Raw genomic sequence first — 21,410 nt, 5'->3', positions numbered from 1 at the left:
CCTACTGATAACATCAGAGTGATAAGCTGATAAGTTAAAGCTAGATTTATATATCAGCTGATAGAGGGGACACCTGATAACCGTGGTGTTAAAAAGTCGTCTGAGTGGACTGACCTAGACCTTTTCACCGAAAATTAAATCAGTCAGCTGAGTTAACTTGGACGGTAGCGCGTCTGCCTTGTAAGCGCTAGGTCGCTTCCTTGCCCCGGGGCGGATTTTTACCCTAAACAGACATCGAAGGGCTGTGGCTTTCTCGTATTCTGTCTTCCTTCTCTCCACTTTCGGCTCTGTGCTTGGAGTTTGTTGACCTAGACCTTTTCACCGAAAATTAAATCAGTCAGCTGAGTTAACTTGGACGGTAGCGCGTCTGCCTTGTAAGCGCTAGGTCGCTTTCTTGCCCCGGGGTGGATTTTTACCCTAAACAGACATCGAAGGGCTGTGGCTTTCTCGTATTCTGTCTTCCTACTCTTCACTTTCAGGACGGAAAGACGAGTTTGTGGTGCACTTAGCCTCGTGAGGACAATTGAGTAGCTACTTTAAATAGGCATAGTAACATCATTTGGTGAGTTTGGGTTATTTCTGAGTGAAAAACACCATAGTAATATCTTTGGGTAAGTTTTAGTAAGTTCGGGTGGTTTCCGAGTGAGAAAACACCATAATAACATCATTATGTAAGTTTTAGTAAGTTTGGGTCATTCCCGAGTTAAAAATGCCATAGTTACATCATTGGGTAAGTTTTAGTAAGTTCCGACCATTTCCGATTGAAAATGCCGTAATATCATCATTGGGTAAGTTTTGGTAAGTTCCGAACATTTCCGAGTGAAAAATACCATAATAACATCATTGGGTAAGTTTTGGTAAGTTCCGAACATTTCCGAGTGAAAAATACCATAATAACATCATTGGGTCAGTTTTGGTAAGTTCCGAACATTTCCGAGTGAAAAATACCGTAATAACATCATTGGGTCAGTTTTGAGTTCTGATCTTTTCCGAGTGAAATACATCATGATAATGTAGGTACCTACATGAAAATCATTTTTCATATTTTTATTTATTTTTTTTATTTTTTGTATTTTTTATTTTTTTCAACTATAAACTATAAAATTATGAAAAAAGTAACTATGGCTATCCATAAAATATTTTTAAATGGTAAAATTATGTACGAGCGATAATAAATATGATGATTGAGTAAATGAAAGACGTGTAATACTGTGATACCCACAAAGTTGTGAGAAAGCTCTCTGCTTTAAAGATACCATGATTTGATTTGATTTTTTGATTTGACTTTCTGGGGTGTTTCCATCACGACCCCTCATATTGGGATTTTTCCACTTTCCACAGTACCTACCTACGCCACGTTTCTGTTTACATGGTTTTTCCCTTAAAGCGTTGAAATGAGTGGAAAATGCAGGTAGTGAAAATTTTCCAAACAACAGAAAAGTGTTTCCTGTTCTTTTCCAACTGTTCTTTATTATGGCAGACATTGCCTAAGGTAGTGAGTATCTTTTCCAATCGGGCAGACAGTAAGTACCTAAACATACCTACGTATTTGGTCGATACTACCTACATAGGTAGGTATATTGGACTGCAGCAAGAGTGAAAGCTACTATGACCTGAATCTGGAACTCTATGGGAACAGCGGTGCTACCTATGGGTAAGTTAACAACATCAAGAGGGTTAGGGGTACTATACGGGGATATTTGGATAACATAGCATAATGTCATCATGTGGAAGGTAACAGAGTAACCAGCCTACCATGAAACATCTTTAGCACATTGAAGAATTTGCTGATTTAGGCCCGATGGGGCCAAGGGTGGCCCTTTTCTTAATTTACTATACCTACCTACTCTTCTCGTTCAAACCCACAATGTGCTACCGTAAATTTTCCAACATTTTTCTCCCTTTCATTCCAGTACCTCGACTTTGACAACTTGCCGGAAACCAACTTCTCATGTGAGAGTAAAGTCATAGGAGGTTACTATGCGGATGTGGAGACGGGGTGCCAAATGTTCCACGTGTGTACCATAGGACAGAAAGGTGAGTTCCATATCTTTGAAAGCTCTCTTATTACTTAGGTATTACCAGTGGCGTAGCGTGGACTAAATTCAAGTGTAGGGCATGTTGGGCTCATGCACAGGTCTACCAAGTCCTATCACAGTACATGCCATTGTCCACGTGTGTACCATAGGACAGAAAGGTGAGTTCCATATCTTTGAAAGCTCTCTTATTACTTAGGTATTACCAGTGGCGTAGCGTGGTCTAAATTCAAGTGTAGGGCGTGTTGGGCTCATGCACAGGTCTACCAAGTCCTATCACAGTACATGCCATTAATATTTATGGGCATTAGAGTGAACTTTTGAGTTGTATGGCCGCCATACACGCTACGCCACTGGGTATTACCTTTAAAGAGATGAAGAGAATGACAAAAGACAGAGATGAGTGGAGAAGAAAAACTTATCGGCTGATACAAACCAATCATTAGATTGTGACTTGAGAGAGAGATTATTGATATTTATGGGCATTAGAGTGAACTTTTGAGTTGTATGGCCGCCATACACGCTACGCCACTGGGTATTACCTTTAAAGAGATGAGGAGAATGACAAAAGACAGAGATGAGTGGAGAAGAAAAACTTATCGGCTGTGATACAAACCAATCATTAGATTGTGACCTGAGAGAGAGATAACCTTTAAAAGCTCGGTCTATTATCAGGGGACTTGGATTTTTGACGAAGTACTCGTAAATGCTTGGGTTAATAACCGAGCTTAGTTGTTACTTTTGATGTTCCATATACAAGTTCCCGATTGATCTCTGAATTTAAAGAACGTTGGGCGTCATTGGTATCCGAATGGGTGAAAATCTGGTTAATTTGCATGCTGCTGGCTTTTCCCGTAGGGAATGTAGGGATGACAATGACAAAATTAACTAGTTCACTCTTCATTTACCTACCTACTTCTTGGTTTGTATCGGACTGGTTCCACCTCATGGCATTTCTAATTTTCTACTTAAACATTTTCTACTCTAATATAATTTTCTGTCTTTTCTTTACTGTATCATTTCTTCGACTATTTTTTTCATTATAATATTTCTGTCTTCTCCAGTTTCATATTCTTTCTGTATTCTACTGCATTATTTGTCTTCTAGTGTATTCTTTCTTCGTTTTATGTCTTTTCTTAATTCTACTGTTTCGTTACCTTTCTCTGTTATTTCCTAACAAGTTTCGTTTTCCTTCATGGTGTTTCTCCTTTCCAGGAGAAGTGGCAGATATCAAGTTCCTATGTCTCAATGGTACTGTGTTTGACCAGGAGACCAGAGTGTGTGAGAGGCTGGATGAAGTGGACTGCAGCAAGAGTGAAAGCTACTATGACCTGAATCTGGAACTCTATGGGAACAGCGGTGCTACCTATGGGTAAGTTAACAACATTAAGAGGGTTAGGGGCACTATACGGGGATATTTGGATAACATAGCATAATGTCATCATGTGGAAGGAAGGTACTGAAATTTGGAACAAATATATAGGTACATGTTGAGCGATGCGACGGATTTACCCCGCGCACTCCTGTTCCCCAAGCGAACGGCTCAACAATATATCATACCCTGGGGTAGTTTCGGGTTCATCATGAGATAAAATAAGTTCTAATTGAACCACCCTTTACCTGATTTCAGAATTCAACCTGAGAACGAGGAGGAGCCTGCTGTATCTACTGATGACGATGATAAGTGTGTGGAGGATGAGGAGGACTGTAAGACAGAACCACTGCCCAATAGTAAACCCGCTCAACCAGAAGATGAATATGAAGAAATGGAAGAACCAGCACCAGACCCCACACCCCCCTCTACCTCAACTACAACCACCCCTCGCCCTCGCCTCTCTACCTCCCCCCGTCCTGCACAGATCCCTTACCCTACCAGCTCTCCTGAGACTATAGCCGCCTTGCTAGCACTTCATAATGCTTTCCAAGAGAGTCTCAAAGAACATGAGAGGCCTGCTTCACCAAGACCATCCACACCCAGCCCAGTCAAGTCCCCATCTCCCCCTCCTCCCCCGCGCTTCTCTAGTCCAGTATCATTCTCCACGAGTCCTCGGCCACTTAGCTTTGTACTCAACTCGCAACACAACTTCCAAGGTGGCAATCATGCAGCGTCTCTGCCTCAACAGCCACCTCAAGTCACGAACCATCACTTCCCGGCACCTCAGACACATAAACAACCCCAGTCACAACAACAGCAGCAGTCCCCGCAGCAGCAATCACAACCACAGCCATTCCCATTCAATTTGCCTAAAACGAAACAACCCCTCCCCCCTCTTCCTCCCTTCACCTCTACTATACGATCTTCTCAAGCGTTTGGTAACTCCAACTTCCAGCAATCATTCCGTGACGAACAACAGAACATCCGTCCTGGAGATGAAGATGAAGAATATTCTGTCGAGGATTATGAACAAAGTCAACCTTCCACACCCCGTAACCCCTCCCCCCTCTTCCTCCCTTCACCTCTACTATACGATCTTCTCAAGCGTTTGGTAACTCCAACTTCCAGCAATCATTCCGTGAGGAACAACAGAACATCCGTCCTGGAGATGAGGATGAAGAATATTCTGTCGAGGATTATGAACAAAGTCAACCTTCCACACCCCGCCCTCTATACAATGCCTACAAACACAATCAAAATAGATTTGCCATATCTCATCAGGACACTAACCCTCCACCACCACCTGCTCCTCCATCCAACTTCCTCCTACATCAACTTAAGCTCAGGTTCAATGATAATCCACCACAAAAACATCCTGGAGCACATGGCTTCACAAGAGCCGTGGCGAATCATGACACAAAAGTGTTGACATTCCCTGAGAAGCCTCCCCCTCCCCCAGTATCAACTTCCATCACTACCCCAGCAGCTGTGTCTGTCGTGCTGTCGAAAAGTTCAACATCTTCAGTTGTGCGCACAGTCAGCTCTAGGAACCAAAGTGCCATAAGTCACACAAACCCCCCACAAGCTTTCAACGCGAGTAAATATTTTCCTACGAGCACATTGAAACCAAGCACGACCACCACTTCTAATCTATCACAACCTCTAGAGGAAGATTACAAAGCAGAGGAAGAATATGAAGATTATCTGGAAGAAGAACTTGAGCCAGACCCTTTCTACAAAGATGTTCCTAAGCTAGACAGACAAAGAAGGAACATTGAAAACAAGGGAAATATGAAAGATGTCGAACGAATTAAGAAAAAGTACAAGACACTGTTGAAAATGTTACACAAGAAGAAATACGAGGACCCTATACGTCAGGCAAAGATACGACAGAAACTATTGATGCTGAAAGAAGACATCAAAGCTGCTGAGGCTGAGATAGAAGGATCACCGAGCAAGGAAACCACTAATTACGAATTCTTAGAAACAACAACTGAACAAGAAATAAACTTTACCTTCCCAATCCTTACACCACCAACTCCACCTCCTATGAACAAATCAAGCACAACACTTGTTACCTTATCGTCCCCTCTTATTATAACAACCACTCCTGAAACAGAAGTCACCATTATGAGTGTAAACATTGATGAAACACCTTCAACATCTCCTACTACAACACAAAATCCTCCAATATCACTCAATGTGGACCATTACCAAAACTATGCATTCACTTTAATCAATGATTCTCATTCTATGAGTGTAAACATTGATGAAACACCTTCAACATCTCCTACTACAACACAAAATCCTCCAATATCACTCAATGTGGACCATTACCAATACTATGCATTCACTTTATTCAATGATTCTCATTTAAACTCTGCACCAGTCACAAGTCCTCTAACCACTCCAAGCACGGCAGTTCCTAGCAAGCATAACAAAACTAAAACTAGTAAAGCCCAACATTTCTTTGACATGATCAACATATCTGAAGATCTAGTGATTGGACAAAACTTACCAAGGAGAAAACAAGTACAGGAAGATTACTTTGGTTCCATTACGTCAAAAGCAGAGGCCATACGAGATTTACTGCAAAGGTTGAAGAGTAGAGCGTCTACAAAGACTCAGGTGAGTATCAATGATACTAAAGACTGGTTTTCAAATAATACGAACGACTTCCTGGGGGGAACTGACTTCTCACTCGAGATGTGTACAGACAAAGATCTGTACAATGAATTCCTGCCTAGTAACGAAACATTAGAGTTCAAAATCCCTTTATCTAGTCCAACCAAGAAACTTATAGGCACACGATATATTAAGCTCTGTCGACAATGCCATGTGCAGGGTTTCAATACCACAGCGATGTTGATATTCCTAATAGAAACCCAATTCCTCCTGGATACACCGCTGTACATAAAACTCCAGCAAGAGACTCAAGGATCAATTAGACAGGAGGACTTGGTAAACATTATAGAACTGAACAGCAAAATTAAAGTCGTGCAGTTCAAAAGTAAATCCAAGACGTTTAAACTGCTGAAAGAAATCAGCACGCTATCTAATCCAAGATTACTGGTGAACAGAATAGTGCAGAATATAGTGAACACCAATCAACACTAGTAACAATAGGTACATTGTTGTATCAATAGAAAACTCTATGGACATGTTTTGTGTTGGTCAACATTTTCGAGACCTTCCATGCTAATCCAAGATTACTGGTGAACAGAATAGTGCAGAATATAGTGAACACCAATCAACACTAGTAACAATAGGTACATTGTTGTATCAATGGAAAACTTTATGGACATGTTTTGTGTTGGTCAACATTTTCGAGACCTTCCATGTCATTAAGTGTATTTCGTAGGTACCTATTTACAGAAGTTTTTGAATTTCATTCTCACTCCCAATCATCGATAAAAATTGATTGGAGCCTTCTAGGCTATTTATTTGTTTAAAAAAAAACTAAATCTCTCCTGCCATATTTTTATTTATTAAGTTGAGCGGGCACCCAGAATCATTTGAATCTCTTTGTTATATCCTTATATTCCCTTCAAATCCTTTTTCTTCAAAGGCTACTAATCTAGCGGCATTCAATCTCAGAACACCTTATGGACTGGTTCAGAATACAAAACTTCAAAATTCCTCATTCTGGGTGCCTTGCTTCGAATTTTGTTTTCACATTCTTGCATTGTATAATAGGCGTGCTTGATAAGTCACCGTTTGATGCTCCGTTATTTGCTTTAAGAGCTTATGCGCCGAACGGTGAATTATCCAACACGCCAGATGTTAGCTGTGTCCTATGTTAATATTGTTGATAATAAAGCAATTTCTAGTTTAATTCAGAATGTAAATATTTTGATTTCATTATTTCAATTGTTTCTTTTATTAATTATTAAGTACCTACCTATTCTACTATTGAAAGGGACCTGGTATTCCAGAGTTAAAGCGCCTCAAAGGAAAAATAAAATAAAAATAAAATAATAATAATAATAATGAGCCAGAAGAAATAACACTTCCCACGGTGGACAAGATTGATGAAGAAAGTATTTTACACAAATTTTACTATTTTATTTTAAGGATATAATAAATTTATTTTTATTTGGAAAATTAAACACGTAAAAATACGGAAAGAAAATACCTACAAAATTTAAATATGTAAAATAGTAAAATCATGTACTTATAGAGCTACTTTACAGAACCTAACGTTCTAACGATTCAAAATTATTATTTTTTCCCCTAAAAGACCAAAGTTCCTAAATAAATATTAATTCAAATCAACTCAAAGCATCGCGAATTACGAAATCTCTCTAATATCCCTAATAGCTAATGATAAACAATTAATTTACAATCTTCACAATCTGTACAGTACAACACAAATTAAGTTCCCAGAGTCTTTTCTCTCTAGGCATATTGCTTTGAGTCTCTTTGAATTTCAAAGTAGTTTAGATTTACCCTACGTAACAAATGATCACCCAAAATTGTAAGATTTTACTGTTCACCGTTCATATTACATTACTATGTCAGCAGTCAGCAATCATGTCAAAATTTTTTGTTGAGAACTGATCATATCACTAACACTAAGGCCAGCCATCTGATCAGATCTACCTGATAAGAGTCAGTTCTACCTGATAGTGTGTGCTCATCAGGTATCAGGTAGACCCGACATTCGGACCTTTTCAGTCGTACCTGTCAGGTCTACCTGATAGTGTGTGAACTCATCAGGTGTCAGGTATACCTGCTCGGGTGCCTGTCAGGTCTACCTGATAGTGAGTGACTGGCCTTAGAGTTTATTCAGTCGTACCTGTCAGGTCTACCTGATAGTGTGTGAACTCATCAGGTGTCAGGTATACCTGCTCGGGTGCCTGTCAGGTCTACCTGGTAGTGAGTGGCTGGCCTTAGAGTTTGCACTTCATGTTGACGGCTCAAAGGGGAACCGTCAGATCCCCAAGGTAAAAGGGATAGAGGCAGGGAGTAAGAAGTGATTGGTTATTGGTTCCACCACTCTTTACACTAAGGGTTGAGGGTGGTAATGAGAATCTTCTTTCTCCCTGCACTGGGCTTTCTAGAATCACTACTTGACGGGATTTTGTATAATCAACAACTGCTTTTCAAGACTTTGTGTGAATAATTACTATTTGAGATTTCCGGGAAATAACTACATATAGAGATCCCGGGTGAATAACTTCTATTTGTTACTTTCTGTGAACTACTTCCATTGATATTTTGTGTAATAATATTTTGTCCAAGAGACATCGGGTTTAGACTCTTAAGAGTCCGGGTTAATTAATAAGTACGTACCTACTTATTCGGGATTCAAAGGAAGAACATTTATTTCAAGTTATTAATATTTGTCTCAGTAGTCCGCCACTTGGGCGTAAAACTTGTGTTTCGTAATTATAATAATACAGTCCACTTATTGGGTACTTCTTTTGTAGTGTGTTTGGTGTTAAAGTCCAGCGCCTTATTTGTTTCATCATCCACCATCGCCTACACTTCACCTATCATATTATGGCATACCTTTTCCGAAGTGCTAATTGCAAAGTTCTTCATAGAACAAAGGCGTGGTCGATAGTATAAAACATCTCACATTGGACAGGAACCAGGTCATTTGGGTTCAGTATAAGCAGAGTCCAGACGAGCAGATGAGAAGTCTAGGGAGTAAGAAGTGATTGGTTATTGGTTCCACCACTCTTTACACTAAGGGTTGAGGGTGGTAATGAGAATCTTCTTTCTCCCTGCACGGGGCTTTCTAGAATCACTACTTGACGGGATTTTGTATAAACAACAACTGCTTTGACTTTGTGTGAATAATTACTATTTGAGATCTCCGGGAAATAACTACATATAGAGATCGCGGGTGAATAACTTCTATTTGTTCTTTCTGTGAACTACTTCCATTGATATTTTGTGTAATAATATTTTGTCCAAGAGACATCGGGTTTAGACTCTTAAGAGTCCGGGTTAATTAATAAGTAAGTACTTATTCGGGATTCAAAGGAAGAACATTTATTTCAAGTTATTAATATTTGTCTCAGTACTCCGCCACTTGGGCGTAAAACTTGTGTTTTGTAATTATATTAATACAGTCCACTTATTGGGTATTTCTTTTGTAGTGTGTTTGGTGTTAAATAAAAGAACATCAAATCCAGCGCCTTATTTGTTTCATCATCCACCATCGCCTACACTTCACCTATCATATTATGGCATACCTTTTCCGAAGTGCTAATTGCAAAGTTCTTCATAGAACAAAGGCGTGGTCGATAGTATAAAACAACGCACATTGGACAGGAACCAGGTCATTTGGGTTCGGTATAAGCAGAGTCTAGACGAGCAGATGAGAAGTCCACCATCTTGGGGTATTCAATCTTCTTCTTGTCCAACTCTCCTTGAGACCACAGGATAATCTTGAGTAGGTTCAGTAGTCTGGGTGAAGTGCTCTCGTGATGTTCCATCTTCAATATGGCTGTGTTTAGCGCTACTTTAATCGAGTAGCGACCAGTGGCGGCATTACAAGTCGAAGAGACGAGCGATAATAAATATGATGATTGAGTAAATGAAAGACCTGTAATACTGTGACACCCACAAAGTTGTGAGAAAGCTCTCTGCTTTACCACAAAGATACCATGATTTGATTTGATTTGACTTTCTGGAGTGTTTCCATCACGACCTCTCATATTGGGATTTTTCCACTTTCCACAGTACCTACCTACCTACGCCACGTTTCTGTTTACATGGTTTTCCCTTAAAGCGTTGAAATGAGTGGAAAATGCAGGTAGTGAAAATTTTCCAAGCAACAGAAAAGTGTTTCCTGTTCTTTTCCAACTGTTCTTTTTATGGCAGACATTGCCTAAGGTAGTGGGTATCTTCCAATCGGGCAGACGGTATCAAGTACCTACACATACCTACGTATTTGGTCGCTACTACCTAATACATAGGTAGGTATACCTACTCTAGAACCTATGATACCTATTTTGAGAGGTCATCACGTGACACTGCTTGTCATAAATTGCCCAGAGCTTAGGGCAATCACACGTACTAAAGCAGGTATAATAACCAGCAGGTGTAATAATAACTTTGTAGTGAGATCAGGTAACCCTGCGATATATCCATCACAGAGGTAACCCTGCGATATCCAATGCCATATTGTTCTTGATGTCATTGATTAGATGATTATGTTATTTGCATTACGGTATAGGAAGGTATCTCTTTGTTTCATTGATTAATCAAGCTTATTAATTTGAACATAGTATAGGTATTCGTTGATAAGGTCACATAGTAGTAGGTATAACAACAGATATAGAAATATGTGTAGGTACATAGGTATGTATTTGTAGGTATAATATTTTATAATTATCCAGTGGTCAGTTGATAGTTGGGTTCAATATCAGAACAAATTGATGATAGGTACTTAGGTACCTACCCTTCAATAGTAGGTGACTGCCCTGTAACCGAGCTTAGTTGTTACTTTTGATGTTCCATATACAAGTTCCCGATTGATCTCTGAATTTAAAGAACGTTGGGCGTCATTGGTATTCGAATGGGTGAAAATATGGTCAATTTGCATGCGGCTGGCTTTTCCCGTAGGGAATGTAGGGATGACAATGACAAAATTAACTATTTAGTATTTAGTTCACTCTTCACTTACCTACTTCTTGGTTTGTATCGGACTGGTTTCGTCTCATGGCATTTCTAATTTTCTACTTAAACATTTTCTACTCTAATATAATTTTCTGTCTTTTCTTTACTGTATCATTTCTTCGACTATTTTTTCATTATCTATAATATTTCTGTCTTCTCCAGTTTCATATTCTTTCTGTATTCTACTGTATTATTTGTCTTCTAGTGTATTCTTTCTTCGTTTTATGTCTTTTCTTAATTCTACTGTTTCGTTACCTTTCTGTGTCTTCTACTCTGTTCCTAACAAGTTTCGTTTTCCTTCATGGTGTTTCTCCTTTCCAGGAGAAGTGGCAGATATCAAGTTCCTATGTCTCAATGGTACTGTGTTTGACCAGGAGACCAGAGTGTGTGAGAGGCTGGATGAAGTGGACTGCAGCAAGAGTGAAAGCTACTATGACCTGAATCTGGAACTCTATGGGAACAGCGGTGCTACCTATGGGTAAGTTAACAACATTAAGAGGGTTAGGGGCACTATACGGGGATATTTGGATAACATAGCATAATGTCATCATGTGGAAGGAAGGTACCCACCATCTTGGGGTATTCAATCTTCTTCTTGTCCAACTCTCCTTGAGACCACAGGATAATCTTGAGTAGGTTCAGTAGTCTGGGTGAGGTGCTCTCGTGATGTTCCATCTTCAATATGGCTGTGTTTAGTTGACTAGCCACCTGTAAGAGGGGAGAAATTGGAAGTGAAGTACACTAGAGGTCCCAGGTTCAATTCAAAGTGGGATTGAAGTTTTTCCAGCTTAGTGCTTGGATTTCGGGGATTATGTACTCAGTTTCATTAGATACAAAGTATACTTATACTTAGAGCTAATGTGAAAACAATACCTAAGTACAAGTAGGGAGTAGGTACATAGTTTTCAACCCAGTTATAGCATTACCAGAGTTATTCGATCGTGATTAAAGAAAATCAGTACCTATGTACCTACCTAATTTGTTTAATATTCAGATTATTATTATTCTTGATTTGATTTTAGTCCCTTTCCTTTAATTATTACAATAGTAATAAAAAGGTATAAGGGACGGACTATTGTATTCGCTTCGGTGTCGTCTGTCTGTCGGTCGGTCGGTCTGTCTGTCCCCATAGAAGGACTTATCCAAACCTAGTCGACCTATATATATCAAATTAATTACTCAATTAACTTACCACAATTACTCAATTAACTCTAAGTCACCCCCAAAAACCAGTTTTTTTGGTTTTATGGTTTTCTGGACAAAATTTGCACCACCACTTTCATGTTCCTGGTAAAAAGACCTTTAATTTGATATATAGGTCGACCAGGTTTAAATAAGTACTTCTATGGGAACAGACAGATAGACGACAACGAAGCGAATACAATAGTCCGTCCCTATACCTTTTATTATTACTATTGTAATTTAATAAAGGAAGGATGGACTAAAAACAATCACTTTCTTTTTCTTTTTCGCACTCAAATCAGGCCTAGGTAATACCTACAGTTAAAATTATTGTTGTTCTCTTTCTTCTTTCACCAAACAGTGTCTCATTTCTTTTCCATTGAGCTTGAAGAATTGTTTAATAACTGATTTGGTGTCATGCTATCTCACAGAAGCATACTCCTCCCATTATATATAGTATGTCTCTCCACAGCACAAAGATTTACCAATCGGGCTAAAATAACTGATGGATTACCTATAGCATTACAAAAGAAAGAAAATACTGACAAATTACCGACAGATGAAGAATTACTGACGAATTACCTAGGTATACCCTGCACTTATAAGGTATAAAATCACTATGACCATGGTCTTTTGTTCAATCACACCGCCTCGAATGGCAATTTGTCTTTCCCCTCATTTCTGAAATCCTAATAAAAATTTGACGTATCACAAACTCGATCAAGAAAAGTGTAAATTTGAACTGGAAACGGGTCGTGATATGTCAGCCAGAACCCCGGGGGTCGAACGGGCAACCTTGAGCTTCAGGATCTAGAGCTCTTACCGTGTCAATCAAATGACGGGATCTGGTCAGATTTTTTTTTTTTATTATTTTTTTACTAATGTTTCTTGTCTTTTACAGATTCAAATAAATTCAACCAGATTCCAAAGTAGGTATACCTACATAACTACCTATCTATCTGTAGTGAAAAGGTAATAGGCTACCTAGGTAGATACCTAAATGCATAAAATATAATTATTATAATCAAGATAATTAGTATGACATAGCTGTAGGGAAAAACCACTTTTCTTACTTTTTACTACTAAGATCGATTTCAATTGATTTATTTATTTTATTTCATAAATAATATTATTATACTAAGAATTAATAATTTTATAGCACCAACCAGTTTTCCAGAAGTCAGGGGTGGTTGACATTTATGCATAGGTAAACTCGTACAAGTGTCTCATTTCTTTTCCATTGAGCTTGAAGAATTGTTTAATAACTGATTTGGTGTCATGCTATCTCACAGAAGCATACTCCTCCCACAGCACAGAGATTTACCGATCAGTCTAAAATATAAAATAACTGATGGATTACCTCTATAGCATTACAAAAGAAAGAAAATACTGACGAATTACCGACAGATGAAAAATTACTGACGAATTACCTAGGTATACCCTAAACTCGTAGATTTCAAATAATCTTTCATTAACTTGTATACCTTAGTACCTACCTAAATTATCTATGTAGGTCTCTGTGATTGTGTCCACTATGATGTAGGAATTTGTTTATTTGCTAAAAGTAGGTGCATAAGCATAATTATTATGACCATCACTCATTGGAATTCGCCTTTACTGAAACTCGAGTGCTGAGATGCATTTTGTATGAACGCCTGGTATCTTAGTGTGTATGCAACGTGTGGTACATTATAATATACTGAGCTCTTTTGTCGTCCACGGGTTACGGTCTTCATACTAACTCGTACATTTCAAATAATCTTTCATTAACTTGTATACCTTAGTACCTACCTAAATTATCTATGTAGGTCTCTGTGATTGTGTCCATTAAGATGTAGGAATTTGTTTATTTGCTAAAAGTAGGTGCATAAGCATATTAATTATGAACATCACTCATTGGAATTCGCCTTTACCGAAACTCGAGTGCTGAGAGGCATTTTGTATGAACGCCTGGTATCTTAGTGTGTATGCAACGTGTGGTACATTATAATATACTTGAGCTCTTTTGTCGTCCACGGGTTACGGTCTTCATACTCTTTGTAGATTTACTAAGACCATTACAAATCTTTAGAACATTTTTGCCGTATTTAGAGGCCCCCGCTTGAGCTTCATTTTTCTCCTTTACTGGAGATCAGACTCCGAATCTTACCTATTAAACCTATCTTTCTAACCTACCCAGATCTAAATCTAACCTATGTATGCCCAATGCTTTGCTTTCTTTTTGTTTCTCTTCATACTCTTTGTAAATTTACTAAGACCATTACAAATCTTTAGAACATTTGCCGTATTTAGAGGCCCCCCCTTGAGCTTCATTTTTCTCCTTTACTGGAGGTCAGACTCCGAATCTTACCTAATACACCTATCTTTCTAACCTACCCAGATCTAAATCTAACCTATGCCCAATGCTTTGCTTTCTTTTTGTTTTAGGACTGATTTGTACGTTATCTTGGAACAATGAGTTTCTACAAGCGTCGGCCGCCGAACCTGGGGTAAGAATAGAATAGACTAGAATAGAAAAATATACTTTTCCTTAGCGATGAAACATCGTTTTTGACGGGTCTGTGTCGTAGCATGCCCAATTGCCCATACCGTAATTCTACAAGCGTCGGCCGCCGAACCTGGGGTAAGAATAGAATAGACTAGAATAGAAAAATATACTTTTCCTTAGCGATGAAACATCGTATTTGACGGGTCTGTGTCGTAGCATGCCCAATTGCCCATACCGTAGAGCAGATGGGCACTCAACACTGGGTCAACACGAGAAAACCGGAAAGTGAGCCTTGAAATAGTTGTACCTAATCGCTATACGAGATGAAAGTTATTGTCAATCGTGGGGGTCAAACCATAGAGAGTCTGCATGGCAAGCTAGGGCATTACCACTGATGGCTAACCAGAGTAACCAGCCTACCATGAAACATCTTTAGCACATTGAAGAATTTGCTGATTTAGGCCCGATGGGGCCAAGGGTGGCCCTTTTCTGAATTTACTATACCTACCTACGCTTCTCGTTCAAACCCAATGTGCTACCGTAAATTTTCAAACATTTTTCCAATTCAAAGTGGGATTGAAGTTTTTCCAGCTTAGTGCTTGGATTTCGGGGATTATGTACTCAGTTTCATTAGATACAAAGTATACTTAGAGCTAATGTGAAAACAATACCTAAGTACAAGTAGGGAGTAGGTAAGTACATAATTTTCAACCCAGTTATAGCATTACCAGAGTATAAAGGAGGGGAAAAAATAGAGTTAATGTATTAGTAAAGGAGGCTTTTGGTAATGCTTTGATGTCCACAAAAAATTGTGAAGGTGATGGGACTCTCAGCTTTAACACAAATAATTCAATTTTCTTTGTGGCTAAGAATGGGTCAAACTCAAGTAGCTTGTTGGAATGAATGAGTGCCTACCTTCTGTCTATGTGCCTGGTTGAGCAAGTCACCAAATGGACTGTTCATGGGTTCACCGAATGCAAGCAGTGCCATGGTTCTCTCTAATTCATTCAAGATATCCGGATCAGATTGTCCAGACTCAGACAGTTGTTCCTGAGCAAAGTGTAAAGCTTCTTCTATTTTGTTCTCTCGGATGAGTTCTAGCAGGTGAAGTTGCTGAAATACAGATGTATAATGTGGAGGAGTTGTGTAAAACAATAAATACTTAAGTTGTACAAAACATTGAATGAAGGAAGTGAGTTCTAAGTTTTAATTTCATGATTTTTCCTTCAGTTTATCTGTTTATTTGCTTGTTTCACCATAACTCATAAGTAAACCAATTGTCTGATTTTGATGAAATTTTATGAAAATGTTCAATACATAAAAGAAATTTTCAGAATAAATTTTGGGGCTTCTATACCATCAGGGACTATAAAAATTCTTTGTTTTGCAGTAGGTGTAAGTAGGTAGGTAACTTCCAAATGATTAGGTAGGTGGTCCAATTTTGGTGAAATTTGTCATCAAGTATATTCAACACCTATAGGAACATTTGCTCAAAAAATTGTAATCTCAATCAGGCCTTAGGGAATCTTTTTCTGAGTGAATATTACAATTTACTGAATCACAAGTTACCTGTAAATGGAAGTAGATATATCTATCATTGTCAAGAAGTTCGGGATAGAGTTCATTCACTAAAGCTGTAGCTTCCTGTATACGTCCATTCTGAATAGCATCTCGGATCATAATGCGGTTTTCCATCGTGTTCAAATCCAGTGACGGAGTGATACCAGACTCCTGTTGAAACTTCTCCGCAGCTTCTTTGAATCCCTCTGGAAAAAGAAATCAAGTTGTGAATTCAATTAATCAGGGCACATCTGAACTGAGTAATCTTTTAGGCTTTTAAGACCCCCATTGAAGCCTTTTTGGCATGCTTTCATCTCACTTGAGACCTCTGTTTGTATGTAAGTACATGTCAAATCTTGCAATTCATGCTTGAGTTACTTTCACTCAATAAATCAAATTGAAACTTCATGGACTTCAGTATCTAAAATTTAGGTAGTAGGTAACTTTAGTTTTTTAACTGGGTGAGTTCTACAGTTCACTCAACCACTAGAACCTACTCACCTGTCACCAAATAATTCATGATAAGTTTATTCATGTCAGATCTCATCAGGGCACATCTGAACTGAGTAATCTTTTAGGCTTTTAAGACCCCCATTGAAGCCTTTTTGGCATGCTTTCATCTCACTTGAGACCCCTGTTTGTATGTAAGAACATGTCAAATCTTGCAATTCATGCTTGAGTTACTTTTACTCAATAAATCAAATTGAAACTTCATGGAATTCAGTATCTAAAATTTAGGTAGTAAGTAACTTTAGTTTTTTAACTGGGTGAGTTCTACAGTTCACTCAACCACTAGAACCTACTCACCTGTCACCAAATAATTCATGATAAGTTTATTCATGTCAGATCTCTGAATATGAATTGTTTCCAGTTTATTGAGCCAAGTCTTCTCGGATGATGACTGCTCTGCTCCATGACTCATTTTGGATATTCTGCAATCAGGTAAGTAAGCCTTGTAAGAAAGAGATCAACTGGAAGTTACATACCTATATAGAACCCTAGAGATTGTAGTGTCTATCTATCTATCATCTAATATATTCAAGTGGTGCTTGTCAACTTCTTGGTCATATGCACCAAGATTGTAATGTCATGTCAACATTGTTTACCTACCCATTTTTCATACATCTGCACATAAAGAGTGTCTTTCAACACTAGACCATGGATCTGGTGGTTCTCCAGTTCTCCTGATTTCCCAGCTTGTTCCTAACAAGAAAATGGCACAATCTATCATTGATAGGCATGTTGGCTGTTCCACTTTCTCCTGATACCTACGCAGATAACTAAGTTGAGAACTTACCACTACTAGTAAATAGGTATTGGACCGTTAGATCTTCAATTTTCCTGAGAAGAAACGAATAAATCCAGAAATATCTGATACTTTTGTAACTTTTTATCAAAATTTATGAAATCACTAAAGTACCTAACAAAAGTTTCAAAAGTTGTAAAAAATAAACAAAAAATTATGGAAGTGAAGTTGCAATATTTCAAAATAGGTGTTGGACCGTTAGATCTTCAATTTTCCTGAGAAGAAACGAATAAATCCAGAAATATCTGATACTTTTGTAACTTTTTATCAAAATTTATCAAATCACTAAAGTAACAAAAGTTTCGAAAATTTTCGGAAACGCTGAGCAAAAATCCAGTCTGGCAACAATGGTGAACGAATGTCCAAGTGAATGAGTGTCTGTTCACCGTTTCAAAAGTTGTAAAAAATAAACAAAAAATTATGGAAGTGAAGTTGCAATATTTCAAAATAGGTGCCCTATTTTATCGATGTGAAGTTGCAATATTTCAACATTCCGCCCAAGGTCGCTCAAGGAGGTTGAAATGTAGTAGCGTCTGCGTTTTCTTGAAAAGTGAAGCCATTTTTTTACAGGATGTTTCAAAAAGATGTACCTACCTATCTACCTACACTACAGGGTGTTCATAAATTACCCCACCCTCTTTTTTTTGCTGAAGAAGGAACCTCTAAAAAAGTTTGATATACTGTATACCGAGATAACAACGGAGGTCTTATCAATCAATCAATCAATCCAAAATCGAAAAGAGAAGTGTAGGAGAAAGCCAGCCATTCCCTTTGAGAATAAAAGTTCGCTCCGGGCAGGAATCGCATTGGAACCAAGCGCTTACAAGGCAAGTGTAGTAGGTGTACTACCTTTCAAGATAACTAGGCTGGTGAAACTGTTACCTATGTTAGAATTTCGTTTTTAGATTCCTACCGCGCGCTTAGTGTCTGGTCGTTATTAGGTAGATAGGTTGGTATCTTCTCAAAAACAGTCGGTAGATAGGTACCTAAGTAGGTATCTAAGTTCGCTAGGTCTGTATGAGTACCTACCCAACATTGGTAATGTCTCTTTGTCACGCAAGTATGGATGTAACCAACAGCCAGTGATGCCGATTTAACACATTGTGAGTAAGTATTTACCTACACTTTGAACCGTAGATCATGTTCAATAATGAGTGGAAAAGTTTCAAACTGTTTTTCTTATCTCATTTATATTTTACCTACTCATCACTCTTCTCGTTCCTCTCATAGGTAGATTTAGAAATAAAATTATTTTCGGTTCTAAAAGTCACCCAAAAATTGTTTACTTCTCTTCTTTTTACTTTCTATTATTCCTCCTCTTTTTACCGAGAAGGGAAGAATTTCTTTTTGTAGTTTACCTACTAATCCTAAGTAGGTATTACCTACCTTAAGGAGATTATTGTTTTATATTTTACCTACTTTTGATCAGTTTAAATGTGGGTCTATTTGAAAAGATGTTCTTCTGTTACAATGCTCAGTATTTTAGTTTTGATCTGCAGCTCACTCATTGCCATCTATCTGTACTCTGGTATGTAGAACTATTTAATTAGACTGTTAGGTACCTTATAGGTACACTAGTATGCGGGACATATTACCTTAGCTATCCTGGAAGCTCATTATTCTTGTATGCAGTAGGTACCTACACTACCTACCATTGTACCAACCTACTAGGTGTTACCTATTCCCTATTATCTAAGTGAAGGAAAGCGTTTAGACTACAATACATTGTCTAGACTAATTTGACTACACCAAACGGATTAGACTACTTTGTATGGGTACCAGTCGATTTCGGTAGACTGTGGTGTAGACCCTTCAAGGAAAATCAAATTCACCGACCTCGAAATTTCCAGGACCTCCCAATTTCCTCAACAACGAAAGCGAATCTCAAGGCACAGTGACCAAGTTGGGATGTCGATTCCTCACAGATGGGTATGACTTGAGCCACCCTGTAGGAGGGAAAGTGGAGGGGAAGACATTGGAGGAGAAGTACTTCCCCACTCCTGTATGGGGAGAGGGGGAGGGAGCAATGGAATTGACCAGCGAAAGCGAACTTGAGGATCTAATCGAACGTATTGGACAAATACACAGAGAAGTCCTGGAAAATATTCATTACAACTCGGTGGATAACTATTTACAGTGAGTGATACCAATCATCAGGCTTTCTCCTAATAGTGTAGGTATTGTGTCAAGGTACTAGAAGAAATTTAATAAGAGCAGAAGACAGAGTTAGGTATCTAGAGACAGAAACCGCTGAGGCCACAAGGGCCATGGAAGTAGGACTAGGTACCTAAAGAAGCAGAAGAAAAGAAATAGGAAGAGCTTCCCCCAAAGAAGCAGAAGAAAAGAAATAGGAAGAGAAGAAATAATGTGGTAAGTACCCAACGATGACCAATATGACCATTAAATGAAAAAGCTGCTGTCCTCGGAAGCCATAGTTGGCCTATGAAAATATGATGGAATGATTCTGCATCATATTTTCATCCTCAGATTCTACGAAGACTACAAACGGTCCGGTCTCGATTTCCACACATTCTACGCTGGCTACCGGCCCACATTCCGGCCACATGAGAACTGCATCGGCCTCGCTATAGAGGTGCTAGAGCGGCTACATACCCATCTCACACCGCGGTGGCCACACTTGTTGGAAGGAAAAAAGGAACTTTATTTGAAGGAAAATTGGGATGTACAGGATTTGGACATTTTTCTTAAAAACTTGCTCACACCGCGGTGGCCACATTTGGCGCGGTACACCTATCTGGCCTCCTGTTGGATGAATATTTCGGCCGAGTGGATTAATCAGGTTGAGGGGAAGATCACGGAGGAGATTGATACCCGAGGACTGGCCAGGAGCGGATTGCAACATGTTCTAGGTAAGTCCAACGAAGGGAGTTTCTACTGTTTTAACTGGACGATTATTATTTTATGTGAAAGCTCTTGAACGCCTTTCCAGATTTGGGCGAAATTTATCAAAACATGCCAAACGCAAAGTATAAAGAGAATTTGATCAGTTTTGACCTTCAGGTCCTAGTGTACCGCCCAATGTCATAAAAATACCACCAGATCCAGAGCGTCACCTTTTAATGAACCTTGGGCTTTTCTGTCTTTTCAACATTGTTTTGTAAAAATTTCGCTCGCGGCGCCGTTATAATTCCTTGTAAAGTATAAGTCCTATTGTATCACAGGCGCTCTCCAGATCAATGTACGGTCCGTTGATTGGAACCGAAAATTAGGCGGGTGGTTCATCAGTACCGAACAATAACTAATAACTTACCTAAGATAAGATTTGTCATAGTCATACGAGTATGACAGACAAAGTATAACTTATGTCATAAGAACATGTAACAAAGTGAGGTAACTTTTCTCATAAGTATTACAGACAAGGTAAAATGACTGTTGCAAGTCTCAAATCTAACCTCCTACTCCAATTTCTTTGCCTTGCTGTTGTCGCAGTAAGCATTGATGTAAAACCGATAGAAGAGATAGAACATGAAGAAATTCTGAGGTACAATAATTAAGACGAGCCATTTGGGATAACCACAATCTGGGTAGAACAAAATTTGCAACGAGTGAATCGAGTTGAGCAGGAATTGAATCTGGAAACAAAATGGAAAGTCACAGATAGAGATACAGAAATACCAAGTTACAACAAAAATGCCACTATCAAGTCATAGGAATCAAAAGTCCAGAACAGTCCCATTTACCGCTTATATATATAACATGAGAACTTCTGGATCTACATTACCTTTGTGCTTTGTGTTTGAAATGTTTTCTTGTATCTCCAAATGTAGTAGCGTCTGCGTTTTCTTGAAAAGTGAAGCCATTTTTTTA

The 21,410-nt window shown here is 38.6% G+C and overlaps 3 protein-coding genes across 4 annotated transcripts; 2 read left to right on the top strand and 1 right to left on the bottom strand.

The window, feature by feature from the left end:
* Positions 1-1,913: 1,913 nt before the first annotated feature.
* LOC103512528 (arginine-glutamic acid dipeptide repeats protein) lies at positions 1,914-8,563 on the top strand (the record flags this gene model as incomplete). The annotated part of the gene is given in 7 exon segments (XM_026825967.1): positions 1,914-2,037; positions 3,252-3,408; positions 3,667-4,349; positions 4,523-5,625; positions 5,749-6,483; positions 6,627-8,101; positions 8,217-8,563. Coding segments are annotated over 6 exon segments (2,847 nt in total), but the record flags the coding sequence as incomplete, so codon positions are not given.
* Positions 7,695-17,738, bottom strand: LOC103512524 (glucose-induced degradation protein 8 homolog). 2 transcript variants are annotated; one of them, XM_008477289.3, is made up of 7 exons: positions 17,574-17,738; positions 17,084-17,208; positions 16,286-16,482; positions 15,632-15,829; positions 11,613-11,754; positions 8,210-9,059; positions 7,695-8,094 (listed from the first exon to the last, which is right to left on the bottom strand). In XM_008477289.3, the coding sequence occupies exons 2-6, from the start codon at positions 17,196-17,198 to the stop codon at positions 9,013-9,015; spliced, it is 699 nt and encodes a 232-aa protein (XP_008475511.1). In that variant the 5' UTR covers positions 17,199-17,208; positions 17,574-17,738; the 3' UTR covers positions 7,695-8,094; positions 8,210-9,012. The 2 variants fall into 2 exon arrangements, with proteins under 2 accessions (XP_008475511.1, XP_026681769.1); XM_026825968.1 differs by lacking the exons at positions 17,084-17,208; positions 17,574-17,738 and adding an exon at positions 16,778-16,826.
* A 1,054-nt stretch (positions 17,739-18,792) lies between these two features.
* Positions 18,793-20,251, top strand: LOC113468780. The gene is made up of 4 exons (XM_026825965.1): positions 18,793-19,110; positions 19,433-19,718; positions 20,070-20,207; positions 20,239-20,251. Exons 1-4 carry the CDS (start codon positions 19,017-19,019, stop codon positions 20,249-20,251), a joined length of 531 nt encoding a protein of 176 aa, XP_026681766.1. The 5' UTR covers positions 18,793-19,016.
* Positions 20,252-21,410: the final 1,159 nt, after the last annotated feature.

Source organism: Diaphorina citri, unplaced genomic scaffold (genome assembly GCF_000475195.1).
Source record: "Diaphorina citri unplaced genomic scaffold, Diaci psyllid genome assembly version 1.1 scaffold847, whole genome shotgun sequence".
In the NCBI taxonomy this organism is placed as follows: domain Eukaryota; kingdom Metazoa; phylum Arthropoda; class Insecta; order Hemiptera; family Psyllidae; genus Diaphorina; species Diaphorina citri.
The sequence above is the reverse complement of the archived record's forward strand: the minus strand, read 5'-3'. Positions and strand labels throughout refer to the sequence as shown.

Bases quoted from the DNA above. Each gene is read 5' to 3' on its own strand.
- LOC103512524 (XM_008477289.3), bottom strand. From the start codon at position 17,198: ATGAGTCATGGAGCAGAGCAGTCATCATCCGAGAAGACTTGGCTCAAT. The intron at 16,483-17,083 runs GTGAGTAGGTTC...TTCTTTTTCCAG, and splicing joins CATGAATTATTTGGTGACAG to AGGGATTCAAAGAAGCTGCG. The intron at 15,830-16,285 runs GTAACTTGTGAT...TCTGTATTTCAG, and splicing joins ATATCTACTTCCATTTACAG to CAACTTCACCTGCTAGAACT.
- LOC113468780 (XM_026825965.1), top strand. From the start codon at position 19,017: ATGTGGGTCTATTTGAAAAGATGTTCTTCTGTTACAATGCTCAGTATT. The intron at 19,111-19,432 runs GTATGTAGAACT...CGAAATTTCCAG, and splicing joins TGCCATCTATCTGTACTCTG to GACCTCCCAATTTCCTCAAC. The intron at 19,719-20,069 runs GTGAGTGATACC...TTTCATCCTCAG, and splicing joins TCGGTGGATAACTATTTACA to ATTCTACGAAGACTACAAAC.